The 15,614-nt window shown below is 39.8% G+C and overlaps 2 protein-coding genes across 4 annotated transcripts in view; one reads left to right on the top strand and one right to left on the bottom strand.

Annotated features, from left to right (window-relative positions):
* HYLS1 (HYLS1 centriolar and ciliogenesis associated) overlaps window positions 1-12,899 on the top strand; it is a 13,313-nt gene extending 414 nt beyond the window's left edge. Inside the window, exons 2-3 of one of the 2 annotated variants that reach the window (XM_014482562.2) lie at window positions 6,682-6,799; window positions 11,610-12,899. In XM_014482562.2, coding sequence (XP_014338048.1) covers window positions 6,786-6,799; window positions 11,610-12,537 — 942 coding nt within the window. In that variant the 5' untranslated portion in view covers window positions 6,682-6,785 and the 3' untranslated portion in view covers window positions 12,538-12,899. Of the gene's footprint in view, window positions 1-6,681; window positions 6,800-11,606 lie in introns of both variants that reach the window. The other variant, XM_005908752.3, reaches the window with a different exon arrangement.
* Window positions 3,383-14,902, bottom strand: PUS3 (pseudouridine synthase 3). Of its 2 annotated transcripts, none has more exons than XM_014482561.2 (5): window positions 14,814-14,902; window positions 5,434-5,854; window positions 4,756-5,321; window positions 4,023-4,213; window positions 3,383-3,906 (listed from the first exon to the last, which is right to left on the bottom strand). In XM_014482561.2, exons 2-5 carry the CDS (start codon window positions 5,809-5,811, stop codon window positions 3,596-3,598), a joined length of 1,446 nt encoding a protein of 481 aa, XP_014338047.1. In that variant the 5' UTR covers window positions 5,812-5,854; window positions 14,814-14,902; the 3' UTR covers window positions 3,383-3,595. The 2 variants fall into 2 exon arrangements, with proteins under 2 accessions (XP_014338047.1, XP_070221111.1); XM_070365010.1 differs by lacking the exon at window positions 14,814-14,902 and adding an exon at window positions 12,906-13,029.
* Between the last annotated feature and the right edge of the window lie 712 nt (window positions 14,903-15,614).

The following is a 15,614-nucleotide window of genomic DNA, read 5'->3' on the forward strand; positions in this document are numbered from 1 at the left end:
ACCCCAGTGGTCCGTCCACCCGTCTCTGCGAGGTGACCGGGCTTTGGGGCGGCGGGACCCGTGCCCGCGGAGGAGTCCGCTTCCTCGGAGGCTGGCCGCGAGCGTGCGAGACGATGACCACGCCCCGGGCCAGCTGGTGCAGACTCTGTTGTCATTGTGAATGGAGAAACCTCTTCTCCCCTTCTAGTTGGTTTCACCTTTGTCAAATTCTGTATGTTACAGTGCGAGAAACTCTGCCTAGTGAGTTAGGATAGCGTGTAGAATTGAAGAACCCTATAGTCCTGCCGCAGAATGAAACAAAAAAAGTTTTTTTCCTGGTTATAAAAGTTATACAGTCTCATTATTTTTAGAAATCCCAGCACTGTTAAATACATACTAAAAAAGGAAGAAAATACTTGAGATTCTATCAGCCACAGATTAAAAAAATCAGTGTTCATATTTGGGTTTACTTCAGATATTTACATGACTGTAAAATGTATTTATTTTGAATATAACAAAGCATTTTCATTTAAAAAGTAGATCATGCCTCAGTCCCTAGTATTTTAGGAATAAGACATTTGATCCATATCGAATGTAGACATGCATTATCATTTTTAATGAGGGCATAATATTTCTTGCTGTGGCTCTACTATGCCATATTATTTAACCTGTCCCCTAATGGATGGACATTTTTCTAATTCTTCATCAGAAAATAGTATGGTAGTGTTTACTTGCACACATATATGTTTGCATTCTTGTCCAGTTTATCTCCTTAGAATAATTTCTTGGAAATGGATTGTGGCTTAGAAATAATGGTACAGTTTAAATTCCGATTCAGGGTGGGAGGGAGGCTACGGGAAGGGGATATACACACTTATGACTGATTCCAATACAGCATGGCAGAAACCAATACAGCATTGTAAAACAATTAAAAATAAATTCTGATTCATAATGCCAGAGTGCCCTCTAGAAAAACTGTCGGTTCCCCCTCCCCTCTCAACAGTACAGAGTGTAAGAGTAGATATTTCTCCACACTCTGCCCTGCATTAAAAAATCTTACCAATCTAAAAGGCTAGCTTAATGTTTTTATTTGCTAAGAGGAATGCGAATTAGTGATTTTGAACCTGTTATAAAATTTCCACTAGTCTGTTGTTTTTTTGGATTATGGTTATCTTTTTTTAAGGTATTTTGTTTTCTTTTGTTCTAATATTGCCACCTTGAAGCTACATGCTTCCCTTCCAAGAAGTAGAGGAATTTGTTCTAACTCAGCAAAGTTTAGAATCTTAACTAGTGACCCAGCCCCTCTTCCAATTTAAAACCCTTCCTTTCCACCCTTGAAATCCTTTCATTTGTAACTAACTCAACGTGAACACTTAATTGCTTCAAATTCTGACAAGATGCTGCTGGGTATTTTGGTACAGATAATATCTATTTATCTACAAAATATAAGCTGTTCTAGCTTCTGTGTGAAAGTTTCCCTATAGGTAAAGAGAAAGGATTATCGTTCTTTATATTAAAAAAGAAAGAGAAAAAACTGACAGCTACTTACAGATCTTGCTAAATTATATATTTTATTATTTGCAAACACCTATCTTCATACACTCAAGAAAAAGTGCAATAATTTAACTGCAAAGAAAACATGCTAATCATAGTATAGTACACATGCCATTAAAAAAAAAAATCACTTTGGGCTTTAGTGTTGGAAATCCACCCAGCCCAGTGTCCTGTTGCATTTCTGTCCCTACTTGCCTCTGTTCTGTGTTTCTCTCTTCAGTAGGTAGTTTTGTATTGCATGAACATTGAAATGGATGATATAATAGTTCTTGCAAAGCACCATTTATATATGTAACATATACTTACATGTTATGTATATAAAATCTTGTTTAAACTTCACAACCTATTGAAATAATTGTTTTCCAAAGTAAAAGCTAAGTCCTACTTTACGAAAGTGAAAGTGGAGAGTGAAAAAGTTGGCTTAAAGCTCAACATTCAGAAAACGAAGACCATGGCATCCAGTCCCATCACTGTATGGGAAATAGGTGGGGAAACAGTGGAAACAGTGTCAGACTTTATTTTTCTGGGCTCCAAAATCACTGCAGATGGTGACTGCAGCCATGAAATTAAAAGACGCTTACTCCTTGGAAGGAAAGTTATGACCAACCTAGATAGCATGTTCAAAAGCAGAGACATTAATTTGCCAACAAAGGTCCGTCTAGTCAAGGCTATGGTTTTTCCTGTGGTCATGTATGGATGTGAGAGTTGGACTGTGAAGAAGGCTGAGCACTGAAGAATTGATGCTTTTGAACTGCGGTGTTGGAGAAGACTGTTGAGAGTCCCTTGGACTGCAAGGGGATCCAACCAGTCCATTCTGAAGGAGATCAGCCCTGGGATTTCTTTGGAAGGAATGATGCTAAAGCTGAAACTCCAGTACTTTGGCCACCTCACGCATAGAGTTGACTCATTGGAAAAGACTCTGATGCTGGGAGGGATTGGGGGCAGGAGGCGTAGGGGAAGACAGAGGATGAGATGGCTGGATGGCATCACTGACTCGATGGACGTGAGTTTGAGTGAACTCCGGGAGTTGGTGTTGGACAGGGAGGCCTGGCGTGCTTTGATTCATGGGGTCACAAAGAGTTGGACACGACTGAGCATCTGATCTGATCTGATGGGTCAGACTTTGGAGTCTGTACATTGTATTATACAATACAGATAATTCTGCAAAGTTACATTTAGGGACTTCTGATTTGCTTCGTCTGTGATGACTGTCCTGAGTTTTTCTGTGGCAACTACCAAAAATAATGTCACTAAATCCTTATTCTTCTAGATTTGATAATACATCTTGTTAACTATGAAAGGATTTCACTTAAGATCAAAGACCCTGATCCTCTCTCTTTTGCTTCTACTATAGACTCTCCTAAACATGGCTTTTTAGTTAGTTGCTTTTTATCTCATGTATCATTTTTTAGAGTTGATTTTTTTTTGATTCCCTAAACTCTGTTCTTTTCCTAGGTTTTTTTTTTGTTTTTTACTTGAAAACTAATGCCAGTGAAAGTACATTGAAATAAGGTAGAAAATTGAAAAAAATAAAATGCTTTGGTTTGTTCTTATATGTTTAAGTGGGAATATTTTGCTACACTCCATGATTACGCTAAAAACAGAAGGATCTTTACCTCAAAATTAAAGGAGAAAGACCCTTTGTGGCTCACATAGAACTATTAATAGATTGATAAGCTTCGTAAAAGATGCTGTGTTTTATCTACTTAGGTCATTTTCACTAAACCAGTTTATCAAATATATAACTAAGTTTTGTGTTTTTAAGTTTTGACACTTGGGCAAAGCTCTTTATGAGAACTCAGATGAGTAGTATCATTTGCTTTTAAAAAGAACAGCACAACAAATCAGATACTTGTGGGTTCTGGTTTTAATGAATTTGAACACAAGGCAGAGGTTTCCAGGTGTATGTAAATATATGTCCATTTAAAAATATCTTCTTGCTTCTCCCACCTCTAGTTCTGGACAGGAATGAAGGAATGTTTAAACTTTTTCTTGTTCAAGAAAGACTTCTTTAGCCTAATGGTGTTTTGTTGCCTCCTAGATCTTGGTGAGTTTTCTGTGGTTAAATGATGCTTTTAAGTTCTGTATCAACACAAATTCTCTTCGTTGGTTTCTCAAAAACAGTATTTTCTTCCTCTAGTGTGTCACTACAGTCCCTTTTGGCTTTTGTTTCTTCCTCATGGAATAAATGTGGGTGTTCAATGCGTCCCCTACGTACAAAATGCTGGATCCGGGATTCTAATCCTTGGCATTTAGGACGATCCATTAGGGGCTTATAAGTGCGCATTTTCACTCCTTCTACAAAGGCACTGGTCTGCTTTGTGACAGAGGGCTTAACATTTCTCCATTCTATCATTCCATCCATCTTTGGTCCTGTAATATATGCAGTCAAGCATTACAGTGGATACTTTACCACAACAGAGTCATGTCCAATCTCTCTGTGAATCTCCCTCCCCCACAACCCTGTATAACTTTGGTTCTCATCATACCTGTTCCACAGGGTAGTGCAACAGAGTCCAGGCCTTGTAGCATACTATACAACATCTGAGTTTTCACAGCATGATTAGCCCATAGTTGCTGAAGGTGGGTAACATTGAATTCCTGAACTTCCCGGTCATAGATCCACTTAATATTTTCAAACTTACAGTCATATAAGACTAGAGGAAATTCCACAGCCATACTAGAGAAGAAATAGTATGAGAATACACAGCAGCCATCCAACAGTTCTTAAAAAACAGGATTAGCTGGGTTAAAAGGAGGGGGAAAATTTTGTCAATATTGAGTATCTAATAGTTGAGAAAATATGACACCATCCCTCATGTTGAAGTTTATAATTAAAAAAAGAAAAACGCAGAAAACCATGGATCACTGTTAGGCTTGATCTACATTAGAGTCAATTTCAATTGTAACAAGTCACCTAGAAGTGAGTTGACTTGGCCCCACCATAATGCTGTAAAACTATTTAAGGGGCCTGGTCCAGATACCTGCTACTTACTAAAGGGATAGAACAATGACAGAAGAAAATTAAAAGATAATCACTGTTAGATGTTCATAACATTCTACAAGTTAGAGTAAAAGCCTCATGAAGGGAGAATCAGAAACCTAGTTTTTTAGACAATGGTGGGGAAAGGAAGAATATTTTAAAATATATTCTAATATATCTACAGGCAATAGCTGTTTTTTGGGGGTGGGGGGCAGTCTGGGTTTGTGTTTTTAACTTACCTATATTGAGGCTTCTGGGGATTTTTCTCTATGTTCAACAGTTCATCAATAACCTCTGGCTTCTCCATTCCTTGGCCAATCAGAAAAAGAACAGCCATCATACAGCGGACTTGATGATAAAGGAATGCCTGGCCAGTCACTTCAAACTGGCATAACTGAAAGGGTTCTTGCCATCCCTCCTCTCCCAGGTTCTGGCCCACTCGCTGTACTTGAGCAGACAAGATAGTCCTCTGAAAATTAATCACCCCATTGGCTACATCCATTTTACATAAGTTCCTAAAATCATGTGTGCCAACATACTTCTGAGCTGCATAGTTCATGGTTACAATGTCTAAGTTAGCACGAGGGAAAAAATAGCGGTAGGTCCGCTCAAGACAGCTGAACCTAGCACTGAAGCTAGTTTCTACGGGAGCCCAGGCCAGCACACGGATGTCTGGAGGGAGTACCCGATTGAGAATGTGGGTATAACGGATCTCTGTAGCCACATCATTGACTTCGTTTTTTAAATTAAAATGCTCAGAATCCCTGCCCTTTGGAATGTGAGAACGTAGGTCAAGAGAAATCACCTGTGGAATTAAGAGAAAGATACTTAGAGACACAAGTAATCTGAATCTTCAGTATGTACACCTAGAATATATTACTGTTGCTTGCTTTGCAAAACAGTACAATGGCCCTTACCTGTCCAAAGGCACTGACTCCTTTGTCTGTTCGCCCACACCGGTGATAGTTGGATGTCTGCCTGTTTTCTACCAGTCGAGTCTTGGTTAGAGCCTCAAACAGTTTCTCTTCAATTGTATTGCTTGTGTTTTCCTGACTGGCAAAGCCCTGATATCCCCAGCCCAGGTAGGCGATCTTTAGAGCTACATGTCTTTGACCGTGAGCACTGAAATCAAAGGCACGCTTAGGTTTTCCCCCAGCTCCTGAAGAATTCTCTCTAATGTTTGAGTTCTTATTGTTGGCCTGTTCTTTTTTAAGTCGTTTTACCTCCTGCTCCAGTTCCTGTACTCTTTTTAGGAGTTTCTCAGTCTGGATTCTGTCTACGTCATTTTCAGCCATGATATGACAACTTCAGGAATAAATACAAAGAGATCCACCCTATCTGAAAAGAGAGTAAGAGAGAAAATTTTAGTGCTGATTGCCTTGGTGATGTCGGTATCATTCCATTATGTTCAAACAGTATCTAAGATTTAATTTGAGGCCTAAGGGATATATAGATGTTTGATTCTGCCCAGGGATACAAGCATTGGAGAAGGCAATGGCACCCCACTCCAGTACTCTTGCCTAGAAAATCCCATGGACAGAGGAGCCTGGTAGGCTGCAGTCCATGGGGTTGCTAAGGGTTGGACCTGACTGAGCGACTTCACTCTCACTTGTCACTTTCATGCATTGGAGAAGGAAATGGCAACGCACTCCAGTGTTCTTGCTTGGAGAATCCCAGGGACGGGGAAGCCTGGTGGGCTGCCGTCTATGGGGTCATACAGAGTCGGACACGACTGAAGCGACTTAGCAGTAGCAGTAGCAGGGATACAAGCATTAGCTTCATTAAAATGGGTCAATCATCTAGATATTATTCTTTTCCATCATGTCTGGTCAATTCATAGTGGAAAAGGAAGGTAGCATCAAAAAAAAAAAAAAAAATCCAGCTAGCATTGTTAAGATTTAGTCAGGATTTACGGGAAATGTAGATTTCATTTCTCTATTCTTCATGAGCTGAGATGGTGGAAAACTGATGTTATTGATATTTTTCCCCTAAAACACTTCCTTTTGACTTCTCATTTATATTTGTGCTATCTTCCAATCATAAAATCTTCTTATATGGAGTATTTATGTCTACTCCAAGTTTCTGTTGCTTTCTAATACTGCAGATAAAATTAGTGCTTGTGGTGGGTGGTGTGTTCTGTCATCTAAAACAGTTCTGTCTTAAAGGTGGTGCAATAGAAGCTGGCCCAGTGGAAGAAACTTGTCAGTGATTGTACTTCATATTGGAAGTAGAATCTGGAATCAAGATTTTCCCCCTTTAAGCAGCTCTGATGGCACAAAGAAGGTAATTAAGCATTAAGATCTTTTAAAGTCAAATTTAATGCATGTTCTGATAAGAGATTTCTGTACCTCTAGTAGTTAAAATTGTCATGCTGGAAAATAATGTCACTCTGGATAATATAATTTAGATATCAGTGTTGAAATTCTTGACGTATTGCAGTAATTTGAGGACAACTATAACTACATCTATAAACTGGGACAGTACTAGACAATCTTTGACTGATGGTTACTTTAAGTTTAGGTAACTCAATTTAGTTTTTTGCTCTTTGAGTTTCTATATCTATGATAGATTACAAATTTAAATGTAAAAAATGAAATTATATTAGGATAAAACATGACATAACCTTCTTACAATCTTGAAGTAGGAAAGGCATAAGTGAGGCGCTGCAGAAACCCAAAAAATGCGACCACCTAAGAATATGTTTCTAACAGCAAAAAGTCAGAAGTTAAATAACAAACTAGGAAGAAAAATGTAATGATGGTATGTATTTCATACATAATCAGCTTTAATATAAAGATCAATAAGGAAAAAACCAACAACCTGAGAGGTAAAGGGAAACATGCATATTTCATACAGAGGGAAAAAAAATCTTATAAATGTATGAAAAGATGCTCAAATTTACTCAGTTTAAATCAATGCCAGTATATAGGAGGACTGTTTTCTTTATCAAACTGACTGCAAAGAGGAGAGCGTTTGATAGTATACCAAGTTGAAGAGAGGAGAGGAATGAGAAACAAGCTCTGGAATACACACACACACAGTACTTCTTTAGAGGGAATCGGGCAACAGCTATCAAAATTGAGTGCACACATGCCTTTGACCCACCTATTACATTTCTAGAAATTGAATGTACATATATGCTTAAACAAGTATGTAAAATTTACAAGATATTTGTTATAAGACTCGTTTTTAAGAACAAAAATAAAATCACTAAATTAAATCATTCAGGAAGAGGTTGAATAAATTATGGTACATCCATACCTTGGAATTCCATGTACCTTTAAACAATGAAGTCAGTCTATTACTTCTGACACTGACACAGCTGGATCACTAAGACTTTATGATTCGAAATAGTTTCTTTATGGTATAAAAATGTGCATATGAATATGGAAAATTATTGGAGAAATGATAAGCTGCCTTTGACAGTGAAACTTGCTTTGGGTGGGGGGGTGGGGAGTCCTTGCTTTAAACTACATGTATATGTATTAGTTTTTCAGCTTAAGAAAAGTATCAGAGATACAGGAAATAGTGGGCAGTAGATACCTATTCTAGATCCAGTCAGGAAACTGGCATTGGGTGTTTGGTTTGGGTACTTAAAGTACTTAAGCATAAGGAGTGTATGCATGTGATGGTCTTTTTGGATTAAATCACTCTCGCAGTTAAAAGCATGGACTCTGAATCCAGACTGCCTGAGTTAGAATTCCAGCTCAACCACTTACTAGCGCTGTAACCTTGGGCTATTTAATCTGTCCATGCCTTAGGCTACTCATCTGTGAAAAGGAGCCTTTGACTGTGTGGATCACAATAAACTGTGGAAAATTCTGAAAGAGATGGGAATACCAGACCACCTGACCTGCCTCTTGAGAACCTATATGCAGGTCAGGAAACAACAGTTAGAACTGGACATGGAACAACAGACTGGTTCCAAATAGGAAAAGGAGTACGTCAAGGCTGTATATTGTCACCCTGCTTATTTAACTTATATGCAGAGTACACTGGGCTCTGAGAAACACTGGGCTGGAAGAAGCACAAGCTGGAATCAAGATTGCCGGGAGAAATATCAATAACCTCAGATATGCAGATGACACTACCCTTATGGCAGAAAGTGAAGAGGAACTAAAAAGCCTCTTGATGAAAGTGAAAGAGGACAGTGAAAAAGTTGGCTTAAAGCTCAACATTCAGAAAACTAAGATCATGGCATCTGGTCCCATCACTTGATGGGAAATAGATGTGGAAACAGTGTCAGACTTTATTTTTCTGGGCTCCAAAATCACTGCAGATGGTGACTGCAGCCATGAAATTAAAAGATGCTTACTCCTTGGAAGAAAAGTTATGACCAACCTAGATAGCATATTCAAAAGCAGAGACATTAATTTGCCAACAAAGGTCCGTCTAGTCAAGGCTGTGGTTTTTCCAGTAGTCATGTATGGATGTGAGAGTTGGACTGTGAAGAAAGCTGAGCACCAAAGAATTGATGCTTTTGAACTGTGGTGTTGGAGAAGACTCTTGAGAGTCCCATGAACTGCAAGGAGATCCAACCAGTCCATTCTAAAGGAAATTGACTCTAATGTAGATCAAGCCTAACAGTGATCCATGGTTTTCTGCGTTTTTCTTTTTTTAATTTTAAACTTCAACATGAGGGATGGTGTCATATTTTCTCAACTATTAGATACTCAATATTGACAAAATTTTCCCCCTCCTTTTAACCCAGCTAATCCTGTTTTTTAAGAACTGTTGGATGGCTGCTGTGTATTCTCATACTATTTCTTCTCTAGTATGGCTGTGGAATTTCCTCTAGTCTTATATGACTGTAAGTTTGAAAATATTAAGTGGATCTATGACCGGGAAGTTCAGGAATTCAATGTTACCCACCTTCAGCAACTATGGGCTAATCATGCTGTGAAAACTCAGATGTTGTATAGTATGCTACAAGGCCTGGACTCTGTTGCACTACCCTGTGGAACAGGTATGATGAGAACCAAAGTTATACAGGGTTGTGGGGGAGGGAGATTCACAGAGAGATTGGACATGACTCTGTTGTGGTAAAGTATCCACTGTAATGCTTGACTGCATATATTACAGGACCAAAGATGGATGGAATGATAGAATGGAGAAATGTTAAGCCCTCTGTCACAAAGCAGACCAGTGCCTTTGTAGAAGGAGTGAAAATGCGCACTTATAGGCCCCTAATTTCCTAAAGCTCAGGAAACTGTTAGGGTGTCACTTCTTTTGCACTGCAGCATATGAATTAGCATATTAATATTTACAAAATGTCCTTTTGAATGTAGCAATGATGTATTTAGTCTGAGTGGAATTTGTGTCAGCAGATATTAATAATTTATTGCCTCTTATACTGTAAAATGTTAAATTTCAGTTCCTATAACCCTGAATAGTGTTCATTAATAACAGTAAAAAAGAAGAACCTTAGGGTTAGTTTTAGGGCACTTTTATTTTGAGAGCATGAAGTGTAGAATGTGTTGATAAAGCTGAAGCCTCTTGCGAAATGATTTTTTAAATGAAATGCATAAAGTCTTTTTGAATAACATAGTATGCATTGCTATTTGCTTGATTATGTGATGTCAAAAGTTTAATTATATTCCAAGTACAAAAACAAATGGGATTACTTTGAGGATGTTCAATAGCATTAACAGTGGCTTTGTTTTGGTCTGGGGCAGATGCCACCAGCTAAAACAGTGTTATTAAAATCAGTTCAATAAAAAGGATTTAAAAATGTAAAAAAAAAAAATAAATAAAAAAATAAAGGAGATCAGTCCTGGGTGTTCTTTGGAAGGACTGATGCTAAAGCTGAAACTCCAATACTTTGGCCTCCTCATGTGAAGAGTTGACTCATTGGAAAAGACTCTGATGCTGGGAGGGATTGGGGGCAGGAGGAGAAGGGGATGACAGAGGATGAGATGGCTGGATGGCATCACCGACTTGATGGACGTGGGTTTGGGTGAACTCTGGGAGTTGGTGATGGACAGGGAGGCCTGGCATGCTGCGATTCATGGGGTCGCAAAGAGTCGGACACGACTGAGCGACTGAACTGAACTGAAGAGTACTCATCCCACAGCTGTGAGGATTAACATGAATAAATAAATGTAAAGCACAAAAAAATAGTGCTGGGTACATAAAGTGTCCCTTTTAAGTACAAGTTAGATAATGTACATGAAGCATTATGCCCCATATCATTAATCTCTTGAGCTTTTCTTATGCCAGAACCCACCTATCCTAGGAGCTACTAAAGGTAGCAAGACTTCCAGGCAATAAAATTGGGAGTGATTAAGAAGAGCCTGGAAATGGAAGCGGGTAATAAACCCTGAGATGAGTTAATACCTGCAAAATCACTGCAGATGGTGACTGCAGCCATGAAAGTAAAAGACGCTTGCTCCTTGGAAGAAAAGCTATGACCAACCTAGACAGCATATTCAAAAGCAGAGACTTTACTTTGCCAACAAAGGTCTGTCTAGTCAAAGCTGTGGTTTTTCCAGTAGTTATGTATGGATGTGAGAGTTGGACTGTGAAGAAAGCTGAGCGCCGAAGAATTGATGCTTTTGAACTGTGGTGGTGGAAAAGACTCTTGAGAGTCCATTGGACTGCAAGGAGATCAAACCAGTTAATCCTAAAGGGAACCAGTCCTTAATATTCTTTGGAAGGATTGATGCTGAAGCTGAAACTCCAATACTTTGGCCACCTGATGGGAAGAACTGACTCATTGGAAAAGACCCTGATGCTGGGAAAGATTGAAGGCAGGAGGAGAAGGGACAACAGAGGATGAGATGGTTGGAGGCATCACTGACTCGATGGACCTGAGTGAGCAAGCTCCAGGAATTGGTGATGGACAGGGAAGCCTGGTGTGCCACTGTCCATGGGGTTGCAGTCGGACGCGGCTGAACGACTGAACTGAACTGAGTTAATGCCCCTCCAAAGTGCTCCCTTACTGCCTGTACTAATCTGTATTTTACCATATACTTAACTGTTGTACTTATGACTGTTCTGTTTCATTGCTATAAAATAGTACATAGGAAGGGAATGGTTTTTGAGCTGGGAGTTTATTGTCAGGAAACTAATTGATGATTTTCTCTTACAGAAGGTCCTTCAGTATAGGGGAAGCAGTGGAGGAACTTGTGGGACCTGATGGACAAAAATGGGCTGATACGGATCCAGAAGAACGAATGTTAGTAGCCGCTAAAGCTTTCCCTCATATCTGTGCAGGCCACGGTGAGGGAGATGTCAGAAGAGAAGCCCAGTCCACCCTGTATGATCCCTACAGTAAAGCCTCAGTAACCTCAGGAAAGCAACCTGCTTTTCCTGCACAACTGCATCACCCACATACAGAAAGCAATGGCCCTTCAGAAGCAGTCTCAGAGACCTCCCAAAGACTCCGAAAGCCAGTTATGAAGAGAAAGGTGCTGCGTCGAAAGCCAGATGGGGAAGTATTAGTGACGGATGAGTCGATGATCAGTGAATCAGAGTCTGGTACAGAAAATGACATGGATGTCTGGGACTTAAGACAAAGGCTGATGAATCTGCACTTCCAGGAAGACAGGGAATCTCCAGTTGATGTTTCACAAAAATTTAGTCTACCACGTGAATACCAAGGAATTTCTCAAGATCAGCTCATTTGCTATCTACGAAGAGAAGAAATGGGCCCTCCAGCTTATGAACAAGACCTGATTGTTGCCAGCCGGCCCAAGTCCTTTATCCTCCCAAGGCTGGACCAGTTGAGCCGAAACCGGGGCAAGGTAGACCGGGTAGCCCGCTATTTTGAATATAAACGAGACTGGGACTCCATGCGGTTACCTGGTGAAGATCATAGGAAGGAATTACGCTGGGGTATCCGAGAGCAGATGCTTTGTCGTGCAGAAGCCCAGTCCAAGCCTCAGCATATATATGTTCCAAACAATTACCTAGTGCCAACTGAGAAGAAACGATCTGCCCTTCGCTGGGGTGTTCGTTGTGACCTTGCAAATGGTGTGATACCCAAGAAACTTACGTCCTTCCCTCTTTTTCCTTCTTAAGTCTTTTTTTTTTTTTTTTAACTTGTCTCTCCTTTCACAGGATTGTTTGCAATAACCTGGTTCTTAGTACCTCTCCTTTTATTTAAATAGAAACAACTAACTCAAAATACCATGGAACATAGAGTAAGGACTTCACCCATCACTGGTCTTTTCTAGGTATATGTCACATTGGTATCTACCACTTAACTTCCAAATGACCATCAAATCTAGCAACTGCAAGAGGAATCATGGCAGAAAAACAGACCTAGGCTTTCTGTTTTGTCTTAGTGAGCAAAGCCAGCCCTTGTTTCATGAACTTGTTACCTTTGGCCAATGTGAGTTGCTGTTTTTATCAGTGTGTTTTTAAAGTTGCTGGGCAGTAAGCTTACCTATTAAACACTTTTGGAAATTTGTGAACTTTACTTTATTTTCCCTTAAATATTTTCCAAAGGCAATCTCAGACGTAGGTTATGATTCTGCTTCCAATTATACTCTCCATCATACTCTCCGCACCTAAATGAGAGCCAAAGGGAATGGACAAAAACCTGCCCTTTACACATAATCCTACATGAAGGAACAGCAAGATAACCTTTGCTACTAAAGGAATACAGTAATTCCACTAACCATGTTAAATGTTTTTTAATAGATGCTCAATAATAGCACGATATCACATGCAAGGTTCTAACCCAAGTTTTGTTTCAGAATTATTTCAATAATATGTTGCCCTCCGTTTACTTCTGGAATGCCATACTTTTTATAATTTGCCTCTGAGAATTTCTTAGAAATCATGTCTGTCATTTGAAGGCTATTGCCACATTGCAACAGAGCTTCAAACTACTAGCAGCTGGAGCCAGATGCAGACATAATAACCAAAATGAATCTGGCCTGTTAGGGTCAAATCAATAACTGAGCTCATCTGAACTTAGATCTGTTTGTTCTTGATTTCTGGTTCAATAATACCTAAAACCTGGAGGCTGTCAGATTTAGCATTTAAGCCAGAAGAGTGACAGCAGAAATAGCTTGCTTGTTCAAGAGAAAAACAGCCATGTGACAAAAATGAATGACCTTGACCATTACTATCTGCTAAAATACATTTTCTCCGTAATATTTAAGTTACATCATTCATTCATTCACCCATTTCCATTGTTAAGCATTCATTAGGGAGAGAAATAATCAGTGGCTCAAAGATACATGTAAGGTAACATTCACTGCAAATAAGCAGAAACTGCCAACTGTCCAACAATAGTGAAGTAATTAGATGTTAGTCATTGGAAATATATGGGAAGCTAATAGAAAAATGAAAATTAGATGAAACAAATAGGCTGCACGCACTGTCTTGCTGCACACACAAAGCCCAAGGAAAGGTCAACACACCTAACTTCAGGTAGTGGGATTCAAGGTAAGTCTGTACCTCTGTTTTAAAAGTTAACAGCCACATTGCATTTTTTTTTTACATACAAATCAGTTAAAAAAAAAAAAATCCCGATGGTTTGCCTCTTCATCTATTTCTCAAAGCCCAATATTACCTACCTTATTAAACCAATTAACTAGTCCAAAGGTATTAAACCGGTAATAAGACATTTTTGGCAAAACAGAATTGACTCAGTACAGTTTTCCCCAGAACACCACTTCCCCTCCTCAGGGTGAAGTGCAGTGGTTCTCAAGCAGCCGTGTAATACCAGGAAGTGAAGTAAAAGTCACTCAGTCGTGTTTGACTGCGACCCCATGGACTATACGGTCCATGGAATTCTCAAACCCAGAATACTGGAGTGGGTAGCCTTTCTTCTTCTCCAGGGGATCTTCCCAACCCAGGAATCGAACCCAGGTCTCCCGCATTGTGAGCGGATTCTTTGTGCCAGCTGAGCCACAAGGGAAGCCCAGGAAAGGGGTCACCAAATTATCAAACCAATTTTCAAATTTTGGGGGAAAATGTTGCCACACCTCCACACTCCACATACTACCGGAATCTCCACTTATACTATTTGGTTTCATGAGCAAACGAATTCTGAGGCAGAAAAGACTACACTCCGCAGTCCCAGGGTCCTCAACAAATCGAAGAACAAGCTCCTAACTGCTGCACGTTCCTGACAACTGCTCCAAGAAGCACCAGACACAAAAACACAGGGTCTTTAGCGAGGTTCCACTTCCATACTCAAAAGAGTGCTTTCCGGGAAAGATCAAGGTACAGAAAAAGGAGCATAGGGGAAATGAGAGAAACGTCCATCTGTTTGCCCATCTGTTCGTTCCTCTTTGTAGAACCCAGAAAATAATTCACCCCCCAAAACCCGCACACTTACCTTCCGGTTGTCGGCCACGCAGCTTTCCTCGAGACAGGAAGCTGTCACTTTGCGTCTTCTACGTGCTCCTCCGGGACTTCATGGGAAATGTAGTCCACCTTTATGGGAAATGTAGTTCTAAGAGCCGGGAGTGCAGGTTTAACACTGAAGTGTGCCTACTGTTTTGTAGTCCGGCCACTGTCTATGCACCTCCAACAAGGCATGATCTGGGGCCTGCGCAAGGACAAGAATAAAAGATAGGATAATTTCTAGTCTGCTAAAATAATAGAACGTTAAATTTAAAGAACTTGACCCGATTTTATTCGTAGTTAAATTAGTAGAAAGCTGTCATTGAGAGTCAAAACCATTTACAATTAGACTCCACATGAAGGGCCGAAAAGGAATGTGATCATCTCATAACAAATGACCGAGATGTCTGAGTGACCGAACAAGGATAGGGAGTCTTGCTTCAGCACCACGGAGAGGTCATAACTAGGATTTTGCACGTTTTTCTAGAGATACTGATTGAAATCTCAAGATTCCGGTTAGAAAATTTGAAGAAAAAAATATTCTGCCTCTTTTGTCCAGATTTAGCAGTCATTTAGTAGAATCTATCCCTGATTGTGCAGGTGAAGGTGCGAGGTGAAGGCTGTACCAAAGGGGAAACAGTTTTCTCCGCGTTGTTTCAGCACGAGGCACGTATCAGAACTAAGATGAAAATAAGCCGGTATTTGGGAAAATGACAGGTATCGAGTAACAGGGACAGTAGTTAGAATTTGAATAACTTTACTTCCTCTCTGCATCTTTCCCATTTGTCCGGTG

This window comes from Bos mutus, chromosome 29, assembly GCF_027580195.1.
Source record: "Bos mutus isolate GX-2022 chromosome 29, NWIPB_WYAK_1.1, whole genome shotgun sequence".
Classification (NCBI taxonomy): Eukaryota; Metazoa; Chordata; class Mammalia; order Artiodactyla; family Bovidae; genus Bos; species Bos mutus.

What these genes read in the sequence shown, in the direction of transcription:
- PUS3 (XM_014482561.2), bottom strand. Translation starts at nt 5,811, where the DNA reads ATGGCTGAAAATGACGTAGACAGAATCCAGACTGAGAAACTCCTAAAA. An exon ending in CCCCAGAAGCCTCAATATAG is followed by an intron (nt 4,214 to 4,755) that starts GTAAGTTAAAAA and finishes TTTCTTCTCTAG; the next exon opens with TATGGCTGTGGAATTTCCTC. An exon ending in TGCACTACCCTGTGGAACAG is followed by an intron (nt 3,907 to 4,022) that starts GTATGATGAGAA and finishes CATATATTACAG; the next exon opens with GACCAAAGATGGATGGAATG.